Raw genomic sequence first — 17,662 nt, 5'->3', positions numbered from 1 at the left:
GACTGCTTGTCCAGAGCCCCCGACGAAACGTCACACTGTACCGACGTGGATGACGACGAGTGTTTCCTAGGGGCCGTGGACACCAACAACATGGCAGGACTTCAACGAGACGATCCGGAGCTCCGCGCCCTGATCGAGCATCTAGAAGGACGAGGAAGCACCGTTCCTCGTGTCTTTTCACGAGTCCTGCCGACCTTTGCTATTCGAAGAAGTGTACTTTATAAGAAAAACTTTGGAACCAGTAATTCGCCGTGGCTTCTGGTAGTCCCCACCAGCCTTCGAGAAGAGATTTTTCAAGCCTGCCACGACGACCCAACTTCAGGACACCTCGGTTACACCCGAACACTAGCCCGAATACGTGAAAAATACTACTGGCCCAAGCTGCCGAAGAGCGTCCATCTCTACACGCGATCGTGCCATGAGTGCCAGCGACGCAAGAAACCGCCGTCAAAGCCAGCAGGTCGCCTTCAGCCGATTCCCCCTCCAACCAAACCGTTCCAGCAAATTGGAATGGATTTGCTGGGCCCTTTTCCACCGTCGACCCTGGGAAACCGCTGGATAATCGTCGCCACAGATTATCTTACGCGTTACGCCGAGACGAAAGCCCATCCGTCGGGGACTGCTGTTGAAGTCACGAAGTTCTTCATCGAGTCCATCGTCCTCCGGCATGGCGCCCCCGAAGTCCTGATCACAGACCGAGGGTCATCGTTGATGGCTCAGTTGACCCAGGAGATCCTTCGTCTAAGCGAGACGGACCACCGTCGGACAACTGCATACCATCCGCAGACACACGGGTTGACGGAGCGGCTCAACAAGACCATCGCCGACATGATCTCCATGTACGTCGACGTGGAGCACAAGACATGGGACGAGGTATTGCCGTACGTCACATTTGCCTACAATACGGCCGTACAAGAGACCACAAGAGTGACGCCCTTCCATCTGGTGTATGGCCGGAATGTGACGACTATGCTAGACTCTATGTTGCCCGCACGATCCAGTCAACGACGGAAGCGATGACGCCCAGGTGGTTGCTCAATGGGCAGAAGAGGTCCGCCAGCTAGCAAGACTACGAATTCAAGACCAGCAGCATGTCGACGCCGGCCGATACAATCTTCGCCGGCGTGACGCCCACTATCAACCCGGAAAGCGGGTATGGGTGTGGACACCAATACGGCGCCGCGGTCTCAGCGATAAGCTTCTCAAGCGCTAGTTTGGACCCTACAAGGTGCTTCGCCGTCTCGGGGACTTAAACTACGAGGTGCTTCCCGACGGAACTCGACCATCAAGACGACGTCAACCGCGACCCGAAGTAGTCCACGTCGTGCGCCTCAAGCCATATTACGAACGATAGAACTTGGGATTCTCGTCAAACTGTGAACTGTGTCTCGTGATTCTACTCTCCTTTTGTTGTGGATTTGGTGTTTTCGGTTTGTGCTGCATCGGGACGATGCGCTTTTAAAGGGGGGGATAAGGCCGCGTGCAGGGTCACGAACTTGTAGAAGATCCTTGTTTATTCATTCTTGCTGCGGACATACCTTCTATCGTTTATCCGTGCTTCTGTTGTTCTAGAAAGTGCGCGTTCATTCTCGCCCCGAGCGCGCTACGCTCGAACCTTCTTCGCCGAATCTTCGAGAAAGTGACTCACTCTAGGTAAGATGCCACCCGCAACCTTGTGGAGTCAGTTTCGCCTCAGCGTTCGATCTTGCTGCTTCGCCGCCTTCGACGCTCTGTTGTTATCGTTCTATTTCCTTTTATTTTTGGCACAAGTTCGCCACATTAAACGTTTATTTATTACTGTCTATTTCTTGTTTATTGGTCACCACCCGTGACAGTATTGTCACGGGTGGTGGCCAAAAAACGAATAAATAAACAGGAAGAAATAAACGTTTAATGTGGCGAACTTGTGCCAAAAATAAAAGGGTACAAAAGATAATAACAGAGCGTCGCGGGCGTCGAAGTCGGCGTAGCAGCAGAGTCGAACGCAGGGGCGAGACTGACTGCAGATCAGTACGCGGAGTTCCTTATGTTCGCGCGTTGGGTTCTGGAACAATAGGCCTAGGTTGTTCGGCGACTGGAACATTCGGAACTCGATCATACGAGAATGTTCTCGAACACACTAGAACGCAATGATGAAAGAACAAATAAAAGAGCATGCCACTGACTGGAATCGAACCCAGACTTTCTGCGCGACAGTCAAGCACTGTAACCACTCGGCCACGCACGCGGTCGCCCGCCAACGAGCGTGGCAATATTATTCCTACCAGTAAAGTCACAATTTCGAAATATAAATTGTTTTACCACGTCAACGGTACTTTCAATATCGACTCTTCAAATGTAGTACGTGTTGACACTGCGCACTTCGGGACGTGCAATTACGACAAAAGCAGGGGACATCTGAACACGCATACAGACTATCACGCCTACTCGCAATGAGGCTTCCCGAGGTCCTTCTCGAGCCAGCGGCCTGCGTAAGAAAAATGTAAATGGAAGGGCTTGGGTGAATGTAAGCCCCTAACGGGTCCCCGAACGAATCCGTAAGAAATGCCAAAACAATGAAAGGAGACTCCTTCGAAAGGGAACATCTTCGTCGCTGCGAAAGAAGCACAATTATTTTCTTCCTTTCTAAGAAGCGAAAGAAAGAAAAAAACTGACCGCATCTTTACGTAGTGAATGATGTTGATTTGGGCGAAGCTGTGGTGGTGCTGATGATACTGACTTTGTTCATAGGTAGTGCTGATGGTGCTGATTTGTTTTTAGTGGATATATTCTAGCGGATCAGCTTGGATCCGCTAGAAGCCCTGGGAACCACACTTCTACTGCTTAAGTCAACGGTCCACGTCAGAAAGAGAACGTCTGGTATAGATCGTGGTTGTATACGCATTTAAGCATTTGACCGCAGCGCCCTCTTGTCTATAAACGTTTAGCCGATGCATCCAAAGTTTAACGCGATTATATGCGCATTTGATTGCAGCGCCCTCTCCTGTTTATACGTTGAGCGGCTACATGCAACGTTTCATCCTTGACAAAAACCCCAGCTCTTGAGTTACTACCACATCTCAGAGCTCCGTACTCGTCCCGCAGTCATGGCCGAGTGATTAAGGCGATGGACTAGAAATCCATTGGGGTCTGCCCGCACAGGTTCGAATCCTGTCGGCTGCGCAAATATTATTTTATTTTTTTAAGAAGGCAGATGGGAGGGCAATCGATGTGAGCACGGACGCCGGACAGGGCTAGACACTAAGGAGCTTCGCCCCTAAAAAATGTGCAGTGGCTTAGCTGGGCTATGCCAGGATATACGTAGCGTGAACTGAGGTTCAGCTGGTTATACTTAGCTTTCCTGGTTGTCTAGAATTAGCTTGATTATCATGCTTACTGCTGCTTCAATGGCACACAGACGGTATACGCATTATGTGACACATGTATACTTATTATTTTTTTTTTCCTCAACGTCTGGTTGCTTTTCTATTGCCACAAAGACGGTTCGGTGGTCAGTATAGTAACGCGCTGCCATATCTATGGTCCCAAAGCAGTATTTGGAATCGATTGTCTGTCTCTGATACACAAGATCAATGGTGGTTCCCCATTTAGTAGGCGGCGCCGCTAAACTCAACGTCTCACGCATGGCACTACTTACCTGCGTCAAGTCCTTCATGTGACACTCATTCACACACATCGCACACATATTCAAACGGATTGGTTACGAAGTCCGTCTCGAAGGTCCGAGTCGCACTGGCGCTTTCGCTAAGTTTCAGCCTATAGTCAGCCAATCGGCGAGCCTTGACGTCATCAACGGCGTCTCTTTGTTGCTGCTGCTGAGATGGTCGGGCACGTCGCTCAGCCTCCTGGCGACGCCGCTTTCTAGACGTTCCTCCCTTTGCTCGGGTGTCTCCGCAGCACGTTTAGCCTTCTTCTGGTTGTTCTTACTACGCTCAACCGCTAATTGCCAGGCAACTGCTTCGGGTTCCGATCAGCGGAGATGCGCAGAAGGGCTTCTCCGGTCTTCTGCGTCGCTAAGCAGCAATTTCACTCTCCTTCTTGATGGCTGTAGGTCTGTTCCTCTCGGCCAGGGGGAGCTGTAGCGTTCACGAGACGCGACCACAAAAGAAGCGCGTCCGATAGCGTCCGCGAGAAATGCCATTTAAAGGGACACTCACACCCCCAAAAATATTTTCTTCCCTTTCTTGTCACGCTATTTATTATGGTGTCGAAATTCTACCCAATTAATATTTGGCTACAGAGTCACGTATTTTTTTTTTTTTTTATAAAGCTAAAAAAACGTAACTGCTTGAAACCGAAACGGAAGCTCCCCCACTCCACGGAGAAGTGGAAAGGATAGAGTGGGGGAGTAGCGGAAATGACGTGGCTACCCCCAACCGTGCAAGTTTTTTTGTTTGTTTTTTCTTCGCACGTAGCAGACGAATTGCGATCGTTCGCCGTGCGATACTGTTCACTGTTACGCTGTTACACTGTTACACTGTTCTTCACTGTTATGTTCTTCACTGTTACACTGTTACACTCGTTCACTGTTCCACTGTTCCGTACTTCAAGATGAGATGCTTTGTACATTTAAGTGTCGGAAATTAGTAGTGAGTGCCCGTGGCGAATTCTCGTAATCGGATCCGAAAAGAATACTCCCAAAATATTGCGTGAAGAGCTGCCTCTCACCTGTCCTGCATCTGAAGGTGGCATTGTGCGGCAGAGTGCACAGGTTTCCGAAAGAGCAACGGGTCGGGATCAATGGCTGCATGCAACTACTGTAGAACAGTTACGCGAAGCTCGGAGAGCGGACGCTACCCGATTCATATGCTCCTTGCATTTTGTGGAACGTGACTACATTGAGTTCGCAGGTGTCAAAAATGGAATCCCATACCATTTAGTTCAGCGACGTGTTGTCCACAACAATGGTTTCCTTTTTCAATGATAATTGTAAAAAAAGAAATGTAAAAATCGCAAAATGCTCGACAAGAAAAAAAACAGGTACGCCCACATTACGCATCGAACCCGTGCCCTCTGCGTGTGAAGCGGACGTCGTTCCACTGAGCTACTGAGGGAAGTCTTCCGTGCGTAGTAATGAAGCAGGTCGACTGTATGTCGGAAGTTTGCTGCCGATTTCCCTTCAATACATGCACTCCCGCCTTGAAGTCGGGCAGCACCACGCAGCCATATTCGCACCTCGTAAAGAAACCGTACGCGTGTGTATTCAACTCGAAGTACACACTTCGGGCTCGGCGTTTGAGCGAGCGATGTCTTCAGCCACGAGAAGGGACGACGACTCGGCGACATCTTCGTGCAATCCGCTTGCTGGTCGGGCGTGTCGTACGAGATGAATATCAGTTCGTTTGATCGGTCGAAAATTTCTTTTTCGAAGGAAAACAGAATTCGCCGGTGCCGTAACGATAGTCCTGAAGTAGAGGTCAACGCCCGTCGTCCTCTGCCATCCGCTAGTCCAACGATACGCGAAACGACGCCATGTTGAGAGTTACGCAGTGAACGCACAGAATGCTTCCGGTTGTCTGTGCTACCTTTTTTTTTTCAACCACGCATTCGCAGCTTTTTCGAAGCCACAAAAAATGGGTTTGATATTTTTTTTTCTATTTTTAATATTGACTGTCTTTCTTCAATGACCCACGACTTTGATTAAATTTGGTGGTCGCGTCGAAACCTTAGAAAACGGCCCGTGCCCACAGAAAAGAGAGTGAGCGCGATTCAAACCGGCCAGTTCTCGAACGACGGTTTTCGGGCGGAAAGAAACCGAATTTCAAGCCGCGAATTTTGTTCTGGGTAGTTGGGCTCTCATATGTCACATACAACTAAAAACCTCGGCTAGCATAAGCAGCCTGTCAGTGCTCCTTTTAATGGTGACGTGAAGCGGCGTCCTAGTGTTCCATCATGTACACTCCACGAGCGTAAACTAGCGTCTGTATAGCTTTCCTCGGCGTCTGCTTGTGTCAGCCGCGGCTATGACGTCATTCCTCTGGAATGCGAAGACCAGCGAGGCACGCGCGGTGGCGGCAGAGCCCGCGGCGATGGTGGCTCCGGGGCGCCAGCTCTGCTCCATGTGACGTCACTGCTCCTCGGGCTTGCGCAGCCCGGCAAGGCGCGCGCGGTGGCGGTGGAGCCCGCGGTGGCGGCGTCTCCGGCGCGCCAGCTGTGCGCCGTGTGACATCACTGCTCCTCGCGATTGAGCAGCACGGAGCACGACTCATTATGCCAGCCACGCGAAACTACTCAACCTCGGCCAGTGTGGCTCACGTTACAAACGAAGAGCCAAAAACACGCCACTAAGGACAAATGCCTTCCTATATTGGAGTGGCACGTGCGATACGGAGAAATTCGAAACTCGGTAAGAATAGGAAGGATAAATACAGGGCAGGCTGTGAGAACCAGCACATTGGGCACACCTCGTAAGGTTTGAACCAAATACGATATAGCTTCGCCAATACTGGAAACTCCTCCGAAAACCCATAGGAGCGGCGGCGAACGCGACAGTGGTGCCTCTAGCGGACTCGGAGTCTACGAAAGCAGTCGACGCAATGGAAAAGTATAGGCTCCGCGACATCCACGAGCTTTACGAGCCCCGTTTCGTCACCCTAACAGCAGAAAAAAGTTTATACGGTCAGTCCGCTTGCAAAGTGGAATCCACTGATCGCAACTGCAACGACAATCGAATAACAACACGCGCATAAACAAAGATAGAGCAGTTTATTTAGCGGTCTCAAACGCCTTTCAGGGGATCACACGCGTTTGAAACGCGTCTGGGAAGCGGAAAAAAGGCGTTTAGCTACTCGAACTACGTCGTAATCATTAAAACATGCAAAATCGACATGTTAATATTACCAGAGAAATCGCACGAGCTGCTGGAGCATGAAAACAAAACAAGAAGCAAGGATAAAAATGACCGTGCAAACACTTACCGAACTTTGCAGAAAAGATGGTGTCGCCATTCCCGACGAAAATAAAAAGAAACGGGAAAGAGAAGCGAACAACGGCGAATGAAACAAAGAAGCTGGCAAAAAAACTCTTTCAACGACGACGATCGTTGTGGCGCTTATAGAAAAAAAAAGAAAGATAAATGGAGAGCAGCAAATAAATAGCTGGTGGTCGCCACCGGTGTTAAGTTCACAACAAACAAAGCGGAAGCAACAGACGAAACTAATAAAAAAAGAAGAAAGCGTCCCTTCTTCTCAGCCGCTTGTTGTACGTTTGTTTATTTGCTTTCGCGGCGTAGGTACGAACTAAAAACAAAACAGGGGAAATAAATAACGTAGTGCAGCTCACACTGCATGGTAAAAAAGAGTCGCAGAATTGTTTTGGTCGCAGGCAGCAATCTTCTATATGTGCGAGCAGTGAGTCACCTTTTTTTGCTATCGAATTTCTTTTTCCAGTGACTTTCTCGGGTTGTTCGTTCGCTCGCTTGATGAAGTAGTTTAAAAGTACATTCAAGTACTTGTTGATGTAGGTGTACGTAGGTTGACGTAGGAAGCAGAAGAAAGATTTTCCACCACATCGCACAAACTTGTTCTTGCAATGGTAGGCAGCACATAGCATGCCTGCCATCTCTAAGTATGCTCTGGTGTATGCTTGAATGCGGCCGGTTGATCAACAAACGATGACCCGTAGCAGACGTGCCGGCCGGAGTACACAAATAAAATTCGAATAAAAATGAATAACGAGCTTACACTTCGTAATATATTTAATAAATATCAAAAAGCACGTATTACGATTTTGGATTAGAAACTCTATCGAAGGCTAAAATAGGAGCTAGGTTATCGCAGACGACAGTGGAAGAAAACAACAACAACAGCAAAGTTGCAGACGGCCCTCAAAATGCCCGGGCCTAGCGTAGCAGATGAACCGGGGGTAGTAAGCGCCGAAGCGAAGGAAAGGGAGTAAAAACTAAGCCAAACAAAGCAAGGATACGCGATAATTTGCACGTCGGGCAAAAAAAGAAAGCAAAAAGAAAACAAAAAAATATACACAGCAACATATAAGCAGGAGGAAGAAATAGAGTTGGAAGAACAGCTATCTGGAGGGAAAGTTGTTCTTTTCGAGCTCCGCTAGTTTGCTAGGTCTGACGCAATATTTGACCGATTTAGTGCAACCAAATGTTGAAATAAGGAACAGAAGCCATCCGAAATCAACGGGAAGCTCCAGGAAGAGGCGGTGAGTAAAATACTCAAGCCTGACGATTTTGAACTCGCCTCGCAAGCCGCCGATGCTAGGCCTAAGTGTTACCAACCGAACGCTTGGCATTGATGGAGGAGAGGCAGAGGGCTGACCGGCCCTCTGTCAAAAAGAACGGGATGGAAGAAGACCCGCAAGAAGAACGACGGATGATACACCCCAAGAAGCGCATTCACAGCGACGCCTGCAGCGACAGTGCGGACGAATTGGACACAGACCAGGCGAGGGAGCCTAACGACGATGATGAACGACAGGATCACGAAGCTGACGGGAATGCACGGTGGTCAACTGTCAACTACAAGAAGCCCAAGCCGGCCAAAGGTACGAGAATAGAACGTTTTGACCTACCAAAGACGGTGATTGTCCTCAAGCCCAAAGAACAAATCAGGATTACGGACATTTCACCCAAGCTGCTACTTGATCAGATCAGAGCGGTACTCATCGTACCATGTAACCGAGACAGGCTCTCGAACGTCGTTAATCCAAGGAACAACACGATTGCCGTAACAGTCTACGACGAGAGGCATGCGAGGGACATAATGCAACTCAAGGCACTTGTGACCGACAACGGCCGGATTGTGGAGGCATGCGCCTACCGCTCGGTTACGGGCACCATGCCTCGCGGTGTAATTCACGGCATGAAGCCTGAAACGACGGCACAAGACATTGTCGAGAACTCCGACTCCGACTACCACAACATAATTCATGCCAGACCTATTGGCAAGAAGGGCACATTCTTGCTTACCTTCGATGGTGAGGGAATCCCTAGAAAGATAAGCTACCGCACCAGGCTGATCAACATGTACACGTACAGACCGACGGCAGTCGGTCTGTACGTGTACATGTTGATGTTGTAGAAAAGAAAATATTTTTTTTGTGTGTGTGTGTGTGTGTGTGTGTGTGGCTATATAACGTGTGAATTTTCAATAAACATCAGTTGAGAGTGCGCCTTGTCCTGTTTCCCTTCGTCTGTGTCCCTGTAATTTTTTCGGCGCTTTTTTGCTTGCAATGAACCAACTGGCCCAAATCTCCACTTTACTGCAGTTTATTTCTTTTGCAACGGGCTCTGTTCTATGTTCTCCTAACAGCCATCAATCCGTTTATCCATTAATTAACCTTATCGCCCTCTCGTGCTGTCGAGCCAGACACCTTTCATATGCCATTCGCCGTGGATGCTATCCATGTGAAGTGACCTCCCTCTTCAACGGAGTCCAGCCTTCTACTGGTCATGCCAGGAGAATTTGCAGAATTCTCCGGTCTGAGACCTGGAAACAAGTTGAGAGGTACAGGGATTGCTTGAAGATCACGTGCTATTCTTCTGGTGCCGGGACACACGCTGCGGAACAAGCCTTCAGAAAACACCTTCGAACAGCGGCACAATACACAGATGTGCTTTGGGAGCAAGTCCGGACTTCGCTGGTGAAGAAGAGTGCCGGTAGCGTCAGGAAGCAAGAGGGTGTCACCATTCTTGGAGGTGCCACTTTACCACAGACATCAAGTCTGCCTTAGACCACGGACCAAAGTTTAGCCAGGAACCGAGATTGTGCCCCGTCACAAAGCTGTCCTTGGTGAGATGGATGGGCGGCTTGGCTGTGCCTGAGCACCAAGAACGATGCGTGGCCGACGGCGTGGACGTTCTCCAACGCACCGCTGGCCAATCAACGAGAAGCTTCAAGACCAGCAACATCGTCACCTACTTTTCGGAACACAACCTCAAGCTGGTTACTGCTGACAAGGAAGGAGGATTCGTCGTTACTCCATCCGCTCTGTACGGTGCGAAGGCAAGCCAGGCCATCGACAAGAATTTCAAGCGAGTCTCTCCGGGACCCTTGTCAAAGGTGAAATCTCGGGCCCAGGACTTATGCAGCAAATTGGAACTATCGGGGTTGCTAAAGAGCGTGAAGTCGAGTAAGAAATTGAACCTCGACATATTCTTTACTGCTAAAACACATAAGCCTGAAGTTCCCTTTAGGGCCATTGTTACAGAAAGAGGCGCTTGGCAGTTTCACATGGGTAATTTCCTGCGCAAACAGTTGTGCGCGCTTGAGTTGCATGACCCGTTCATAGTGCGAAATTCAGAATGTGTCATTGAATTTTTGAGGCAAGGGGGCCAGTGCATGCGCAGTGGGTTTTCCATCGACGTCGAGGATTTATTTTACTCGATTCCTCATGAACCCCTATTCTCGGCGGTGAGACAATGCATAGACCAGAACGAAGTTGTCGCTTTCCAGAATTCTTCGGGCATCAGTGTTGATAGCTTTCTTGAGCTCCTGGTTTTTTACTTAAAACATACGTTTGCGTCATTCGAGGGGGGTCTTTATGTGCAAAGAAAAGGCGTTTGCATCGGGTCCAGTGTTGCACCTGTTTTGTGTGACATTTTTCTAGGCAGCTGTGGAAAAAACATCGCTTTGAACATTTCGAACGATGACAATGTGAAGATCTTCAGGTACGTCGACGATTTCCTCATCCTTAGCCGCTCGGCGAAGCCCCCTTGCAGTGAAGTCTCTCAGTTGCTAGACGTGTTTAAATTGTGTTGCTCCGGGTTGACATTCACGCATGAGTTACAAAAAGAAAGCAAACTGCAATTCTTGGACCTCGAGCTGTCGTTTTTTGGGGACCATGTTTGTTGGAAGTACGCGCCTCGAACTAGGAAGGGCATCCTTCCTTTTGATTCCGCCCACTCGAAGGTAGTGAAAAGGGGCATAGCCAGTTCGTGCCTGGGGGCTTCTCTCAGAAAGTCATGTTTGCACAGTGCGCAAGGCAGCTTCGAGGGTCAGATAGAACGCCTGCAGAGGGCTGGTTTTCCGTTGAGAGCTTTGGTTGAAGTGGCTGAAAGCTTAATCAAAAAGATTAAAGGTAATCGGAAATCAAACAGCGATAGACCGACCACGAGGCCTGTTGTCATTCCATATATGCACAATGTAACGCACAATCTGAAAAAGGTAGCCCAGCGCTACAATGTACCGGTAGCTTTTTCAGCACCCAATAAGATGGCGCGACTTTGTCGCCAGATCAATTCACCACAGCCATCTTCAGATCCCTGCACTACCAAACATCGAAATAAGTACGTTGAATGTGCCACTGGCGTCGTCTATGAAATCCCCATGACGTGTGGGATGACACACGTGGGCCAGACGGGCAGGTGCGTTAATGATCGCACCCGAGAGCACGCTGCCTCTTCAAGAACGACGCCTTCGGGGCATCTTGCAATTCATTGCAATAGATGCTCTTGCACCCCGGCCTTCAATGACACCAAGATTTTGGCTAGATACAAAGATAAAGTGTCGCGGGAATTACACGAGGCGTATGCAATTAGGACCAGAGACAAGAATTGTATAAGTGACACGTCGGTATCCTTGTCTACAAATGAGTTTTAATTTTTGAAACGCGGGCTGAGTAGATAGAAAAGAAAAGATTTTTTTTTTGTGTGTGTGTGTGTGTGGCTATATAACGTGTGAACTTTCAATAAACATCAGTTGAGAGTGCGCCTTGTCCTGTTTCCCTTCGTCTGTGTCCCTGTATTTTTTTCGGCGCTTTTTTGCTTGCGACGGCAGTCATTTGCCTCAAATGCCACGGGTTCGGGCACAAGGCAGCAGTCTGTACAGGGCAACAAAGGTACAAGAAGTGTGGTAAGACACACCCGGAGGAGGAGCAGTGCGAAGACACATACTGTGTAAACTGCCAGGTATCAGGCCACACAGCGCTAGACGGCGGCTGGCTGGCCAAGAAAAATGCAGATACGCGTCTTCAGAAGAGAGCAAAAGCGCCGCTGACGCAAACCAAGAAGATCACAACACCACCCCGCACCAGTGAGACAGTACAAGGTAGAACCAACGGGAACCGATTCTTACCGCTTCAAAACGTGGAGGAATTCCCTCCGCTCGAGCAGCTGTCGCAGGGCACGACCGGTCAGCAGACGCACCAACAATCCCTTCAAACGAAAGGCAACATGATGCGGCCCCACAAAAGCCACGAAGTAAACTCTTCGAACTTGACAGAAGAACAGCTTAACGAAATGTGCAAGGAATTGGATGAAATCAGACGACGTCTTATCGAGAAGGAAAGGCGCATCGAGACGACGCGGGTGCAAATTGAAAAGAGAAAACAGGAAGAAGAAAGGTTTCGTCACCAAAGACTGGCGGAACTAGAAGAGAAACGACAAGCCGAACAGCAGCGTAGACATGAAGCGCAACAACGACAAGAACAGAGGCAGGCGATTCCAGTCCTCTCGGCACAGCAGGAAGAACGAGCACCGCAATAGATGAAGAGCGGCGTAGGGGAAGAAATTCAAGCCCTGAAACAGGCTCTCCAACAGCACCAACAACAAATGCAAGCGGCGATACAACAATTACGCCAGCAATTTGAATTAGCCCTCGGGCACGTTCAAGCACAAGAAGCACAACTCAACACGCAGAACATGCAACTACCAACTCAGCATGCAGCGTAAACCCACAAATGCGCGTGCTAATAAAGCTACGACATTTAACGTACTTCAGCGGAACTGTCGAGGCCTCAATACTAAAAAAGCGGAACTGAATATGAAGCTGAACGACGAACCAAGGGACGCTGTGTTACTACAAGAAGTTGGCGACAAGAACATAGGATTAAGAGGCTACCGGGGATTTCACTCCCCATCAATTGTACATATACGCGGAGGAGTCCCAAAAATCAGGGCGCAAGCTGCGGTCTTGCTCAAGAAGAGCTACCCGCATCAGCAACTAGATACATCAATGTGGTGTACAGAAACGCAAGAAGTGGTGGCAGTGCGAACCACTCTTGGGCTGAAGAAAATTATCTTAATATCTGCATACTACAGACCGACGAACGCAGACGACGACAATAGTTGGATGAGCCAGATGATGAGGGACTTCCATGACCACCATATAGTCATCGGTGGTGATTTCAATGCGAGACACAGCTACTGGGGTCATGATGATGAAACAAAAAAGGGACAAGACATATACGAGGAATGAAGCAGCGCGGGGCTCACGCTACTAAACGATCCACGAGAGCGCACTCGAGTCGGACAGAGCGAGCGGCAACAAGATTCTACGCCAGATCTCACCGTCACCACAAACTTCACCGTGGTAGAATGGAGAAGGGAAGATGACACATGGGGCAGTGACCATTACCCCATTACAGTAGGCGTAAAAGAAAATGGAGTCGAAAAACGTAAGAGAGAATCGAAAACAGTCATCTGGAACACGTTCAGGTTGGCTGTATGTACTGAGTACCAAATTCAAGATATCAACGATTTCACGCACGCGCTCCGGGAAGCAACTCAAAAAGCTACAGTAAGGAAACTCATTGATGTAAATGGTCCCACCCCAGGCACGAGACTGTTGTCATTGTGGCAAAAAAGAGTGAAACACCTGAACATGTATAGAGCAGAAAGAAAGCGGAAAGATCTCCAGGAAGCCAACCAGCTGGTAAAAGAGGCACAGATATATGCAAGCAAGCTGAACCAGACAAACTGGCTGGACCTTTGCGAATCCTTTAACGAACACACGACTCTCGCCAAAATGTGGTCGATATGCAACTCTATGCGGGGCAAAAGAAAAGAACCAAACGCAGTACCAAACATCGCACTCAACAGCGACAAAACAATAGAAGAAGTGCTGGAAGAGACAGGTGACGTTTTCTTTCCACAACCGGCACAAGTTCCTAGCGAAACCATCTATGAGCCGGGGATGATCAACGATGAGGAAGATTACAACGCAAACTTCACAATGTGGGAAATGGAGGCGGCGATTGAAAAGAGCAGGACTCGAAGTGCCGCTGGGCCAGATGCCATTAGCAACAGCATGCTCAAGAATCTCCCTGATCAAACGAAAGAAATACTTCTAGAGGAAATCAATAAGATTTGGAAGAACGGAAAAATGCCTGAAGAATGGAAGCTGTCATGGGTCCCGTCGATCCCAAAGGCTGGCAAGGCTGCTGACAAACCTCAAAACACGAGACCAATATCGCTCACGTCTGCCCTATGCAAGTTGGTCGAAAGGATGACGCTGATGAGAATCGACTGGCTAGCAGATAAGCTCAACATCTACCACCCTGCCGAAACTGGGTTTAGGAAAAATCTTGGAGCACATGACACCCTGCTACTTATCAGGGAAGGCATCTTAAAGCACAAGCCAAAACACCCCCAGACAAGGATGCTAGTGACAGTAGATATAGAAAAAGCGTTCGGCTTGCTACCCCACACCACAATAATCAGAACGCTAAAAGACCAAGGCATTGTTGGAAGACCGCTAAACTTAGTAAAAACCTTCCTTCAGGGTAGGAAATACAAGATCAAGGCAGGAACCCATGAGAGTAACACCAAGGAAAACAAAACAGGGGTACCGCAAGGCTCGGTACTATCGCCAGCTCTCTTTAACTTAGCTATGACTCCCCTTGCATGGGAGCTTGAAGAAATCGACGGACTTTTTTTTTACAATATATGCTGATGACGTCACCATCTGGACCGTCACAGGAACAAATGCAGAACAAATGGAAACATTGCAGCGAGGACTAGCCGCAATCGAGGAATTCCTCAAAGAAGCCGGCATGAAACCCTCTGCGGAGAAGACAAAATTCGTGGTGTTCGGCCACGGTTGGAAAGATGTTACACCAGACCTCACCTTCGATGGAGACAAGATTAATAAAACCGAAGAACACACAATTCTTAGAATTCACCTGAACTCCAGCCTTAACCCCACAACCTGGATCAGAAAGATTACGAGCACGTGGAAACAAGGACTATCGATAATTAGAAGAATAGCAAACAAGCTCGGAGGAATCGGAGAGCGTATTGCCCGAACCATTGTACAAGTGGCACTCATATCTAAGGTGCTGTATGGGCTGCGGTTCTACAGACTACAGAAGAAACACATGGCAAAATTGGAAACCCTCCTAAACGAAGCACGAAGGTGCATTTCTGGCCTCCCGAGGAACACCAAGTTAGAGAAGCTCCACGAGTGTGTTCCCTTCCCAAGTTTTGCGGAAATGGCGGAACAACAGGAAGAGATACAAAACCTCAAGCTTAAGCATACAAAACAAGGACGCTACATTGGCGAGCTACTAGACAGAGACTGCGAAGATGAAGGAAGAATCCCTGATCACCTCCCACCCTGGGAAAGAATTGTTGTGACCGAGCTCAAGCCCATCCCTCAAAAAATGGGCAAAGGTAACAAGGAAAGCTGAGCAACACGAAGCTGAAGTGGAAGTACTTCTAGACGATCCCAACGTCACAGTATGCTATACCAATGCGGATCACTCAGATGAAGGAACAGCAATAGCATGGCATGTCCCTAGAGAGGAAATTACGAAAACGAAAACCGTTACCTGCGGCACAGCAAAAGAAGCAGAAGCCAGGGCCATTGCATCTGCGCTACAAAACATAGGAGAATCGTTACCGAGCAACTCTGCTTTCTTTGCAAGCGCGAGAAGTCTGCTTTTTTCGTAACTCTGTTTTTGTTAATCTATAATCGCGTCAGATTTGCATATGCACAACGACTTCTTTCGGAGAATACTGACATCGCCGTAACGTACGCCGTTCGAAATTGACTTCTGCTTCTTCACGGACTCGCAGGATGTCATCAGAGCATGCAAAACGCACCTCGAAACAAGCACTGTGATTAAAGACGTCCTAGTAACTGCCATTGAACTCAAGATGAAGAATGTTAAAACCTCCATAAGGTGGATTCCCGGACATGAGGGGATTAAGGGAAATGAGATCGTCAACGCTGCTGCCAGGGAGCTTCATCGTTCAAACCTTTGCTGCAGTGGCCTGACGACTTCCCACCCTTCACCAGGCAAAAATACCGGAGAACAGGAAAACCCCAGGCCTGGCATCTATGACCCAATAAGAGCCATCGACATCGCCAAAAATGCGATCAAGAAAATGCTTGCACACAAGAAGAAAGAAGCAGAGTACGGAATGCCATCAGGATTCAAAAGGGATGAAACGGTTCGTTTAAGAAAGCTTCAAACAGGATCAGCGATCACTCCGTCAGTCCTCAAGAAATGGGAAGACAAAAAAAAAGCTAGCAAAAATCCAGATTTTTTTTTTGGATCCGTATCAGTGCAAATACTGTAAGGAGCACACACCTGCCGACATCCAACACCTCATGAGGGAGTGCAAACAGCACGATGAGGCAAGACACGCAACACTCGAACAACTCGAACCACATGACCGACCACCCACGCTTCAAGATTGGCTCAACCCGTTCGGGGAGGCTGCGAGAAGAAAAATCATCCTGGGCAGTGTCCTCACCTGCCTAGAGAAGACCGGCCTGGGAGACGACATCTAATTAGATTCTACCCGAATAGCCCAACATCCCCTCCCCCCTCTGGCGCTACCCTAGCGCAACTGCCAGTTGTGTCTTTTGCCCAATAAACGTTTCTCATACATATAGGAAGAAATAACGCGGCAGAGGGGCGGTCCCCTCAAAAAGTATAAAAGAAAGAAGACTCAAAAATGGAAGGAGTGGAGACGGTTCAACGGGTGTCGGCCTTTATCGTAGAAGTAAAGAAGCAGCAAAGCAGAAGATGTTGGTCGTCCCCGCGCTAACAATCGGAATTTTGTGCACTGTAAATAACGTGACTGAAATCACCTTTTTTTCGCAGGGCTACGACGCTCTCCCCTTCTTTCTTTGCAAGCGCGAGAAGTCTGCTTTTTTCGTAACTCTGCTTTTGTTAATCTATAATCGCGTCAGATTTGCATATGCACAACGACTTCTTTCGGAGAATACTGACATCGCCGTAACGTACGTCGTTCGGAATTGACTTCTGCTTCTTCATCCGGAGACGATCTTAACGGGATTAGCCAGCTCGCCTGTTCGACGAAACGGTTATAAGCAAGACATTCATGAGAAATGGGAATTGCAACAACAAAGCGAATTGACTGATAAGAACAATAAAGTTGAAACGAAGCTATGTTCTGAAATGTTTGTGCATTGTCCTTTTCACGAAACAGCGCGAAGGCATACATTCCTGTTTTGCTTGGCTTACACAAGTTGTGACAGAATGTTTTCTTCCGGAGAACTCCGAAATTGCACCCAGAAAGCTGTAACATCTTCCCCACGCGAAGAGAATGTCCTTCACTCATGAGCTGGCACCCATTTTTTTTTTTTTTTTTACTTTCAAAGCAGCGAATGTCCCTGACAGTTTTTTTTTTCGTTGGTCACCTCGCACGGAGATAGGCAAAACCAATGCATTTTGGAGAATTTGTCTGCTAGCGTAGACTCCGAGCTCGCCAGGGGGGCTGCAATCACTTTTCGCCCGTTTTCCGCGGGAGTTGCCAGTATTGGCTTCCACGGTATTTGTTTAAACTTTAACCGTGTAAATGTTTGAAACCTAGCTCGCGAAGGACGTTTAGCAAAAACTAGTTGTCTATTCTTTTAGAGCTAAACTCACAGGTGGTAGAATATTACAAATAAAATAGACGGACATTTGCCGTCTGCACACCGGTTTTCGAACCTGCTCCCACGTG

General features: G+C 48.5%; 1 protein-coding gene and 1 pseudogene across 1 annotated transcript; both read left to right on the top strand.

Annotated features, from left to right (window-relative positions):
• The first annotated feature begins 8,306 nt into the window (after positions 1-8,306).
• LOC115310695 lies at positions 8,307-12,448 on the top strand. The gene is made up of 2 exons (XM_040217102.1): positions 8,307-9,015; positions 11,742-12,448. Exons 1-2 carry the CDS (start codon positions 8,307-8,309, stop codon positions 12,446-12,448), a joined length of 1,416 nt encoding a protein of 471 aa, XP_040073036.1.
• Positions 12,449-12,623: 175 nt separating this feature from the next.
• LOC115310696 lies at positions 12,624-16,481 on the top strand (annotated as a pseudogene).
• Positions 16,482-17,662: the final 1,181 nt, after the last annotated feature.

The sequence above is a fragment of the Ixodes scapularis genome, unplaced genomic scaffold (genome assembly GCF_016920785.2).
Source record: "Ixodes scapularis isolate PalLabHiFi unplaced genomic scaffold, ASM1692078v2 PGA_scaffold44__24_contigs__length_19508400, whole genome shotgun sequence".
Lineage (NCBI taxonomy): Eukaryota > Metazoa > Arthropoda > Arachnida > Ixodida > Ixodidae > Ixodes > Ixodes scapularis.
Note: the sequence above shows the minus strand (reverse complement) of the source record. Positions and strands in the feature narration are given on the sequence as shown.

Coding starts and splice junctions, on each gene's coding strand:
- LOC115310695 (XM_040217102.1), top strand. CDS start 8,307: ATGGAAGAAGACCCGCAAGAAGAACGACGGATGATACACCCCAAGAAG. Junction 9,016..11,741: donor GTACAGACCGACGGCAGTCG/GTCTGTACGTGT, acceptor TTGCGACGGCAG/TCATTTGCCTCAAATGCCAC.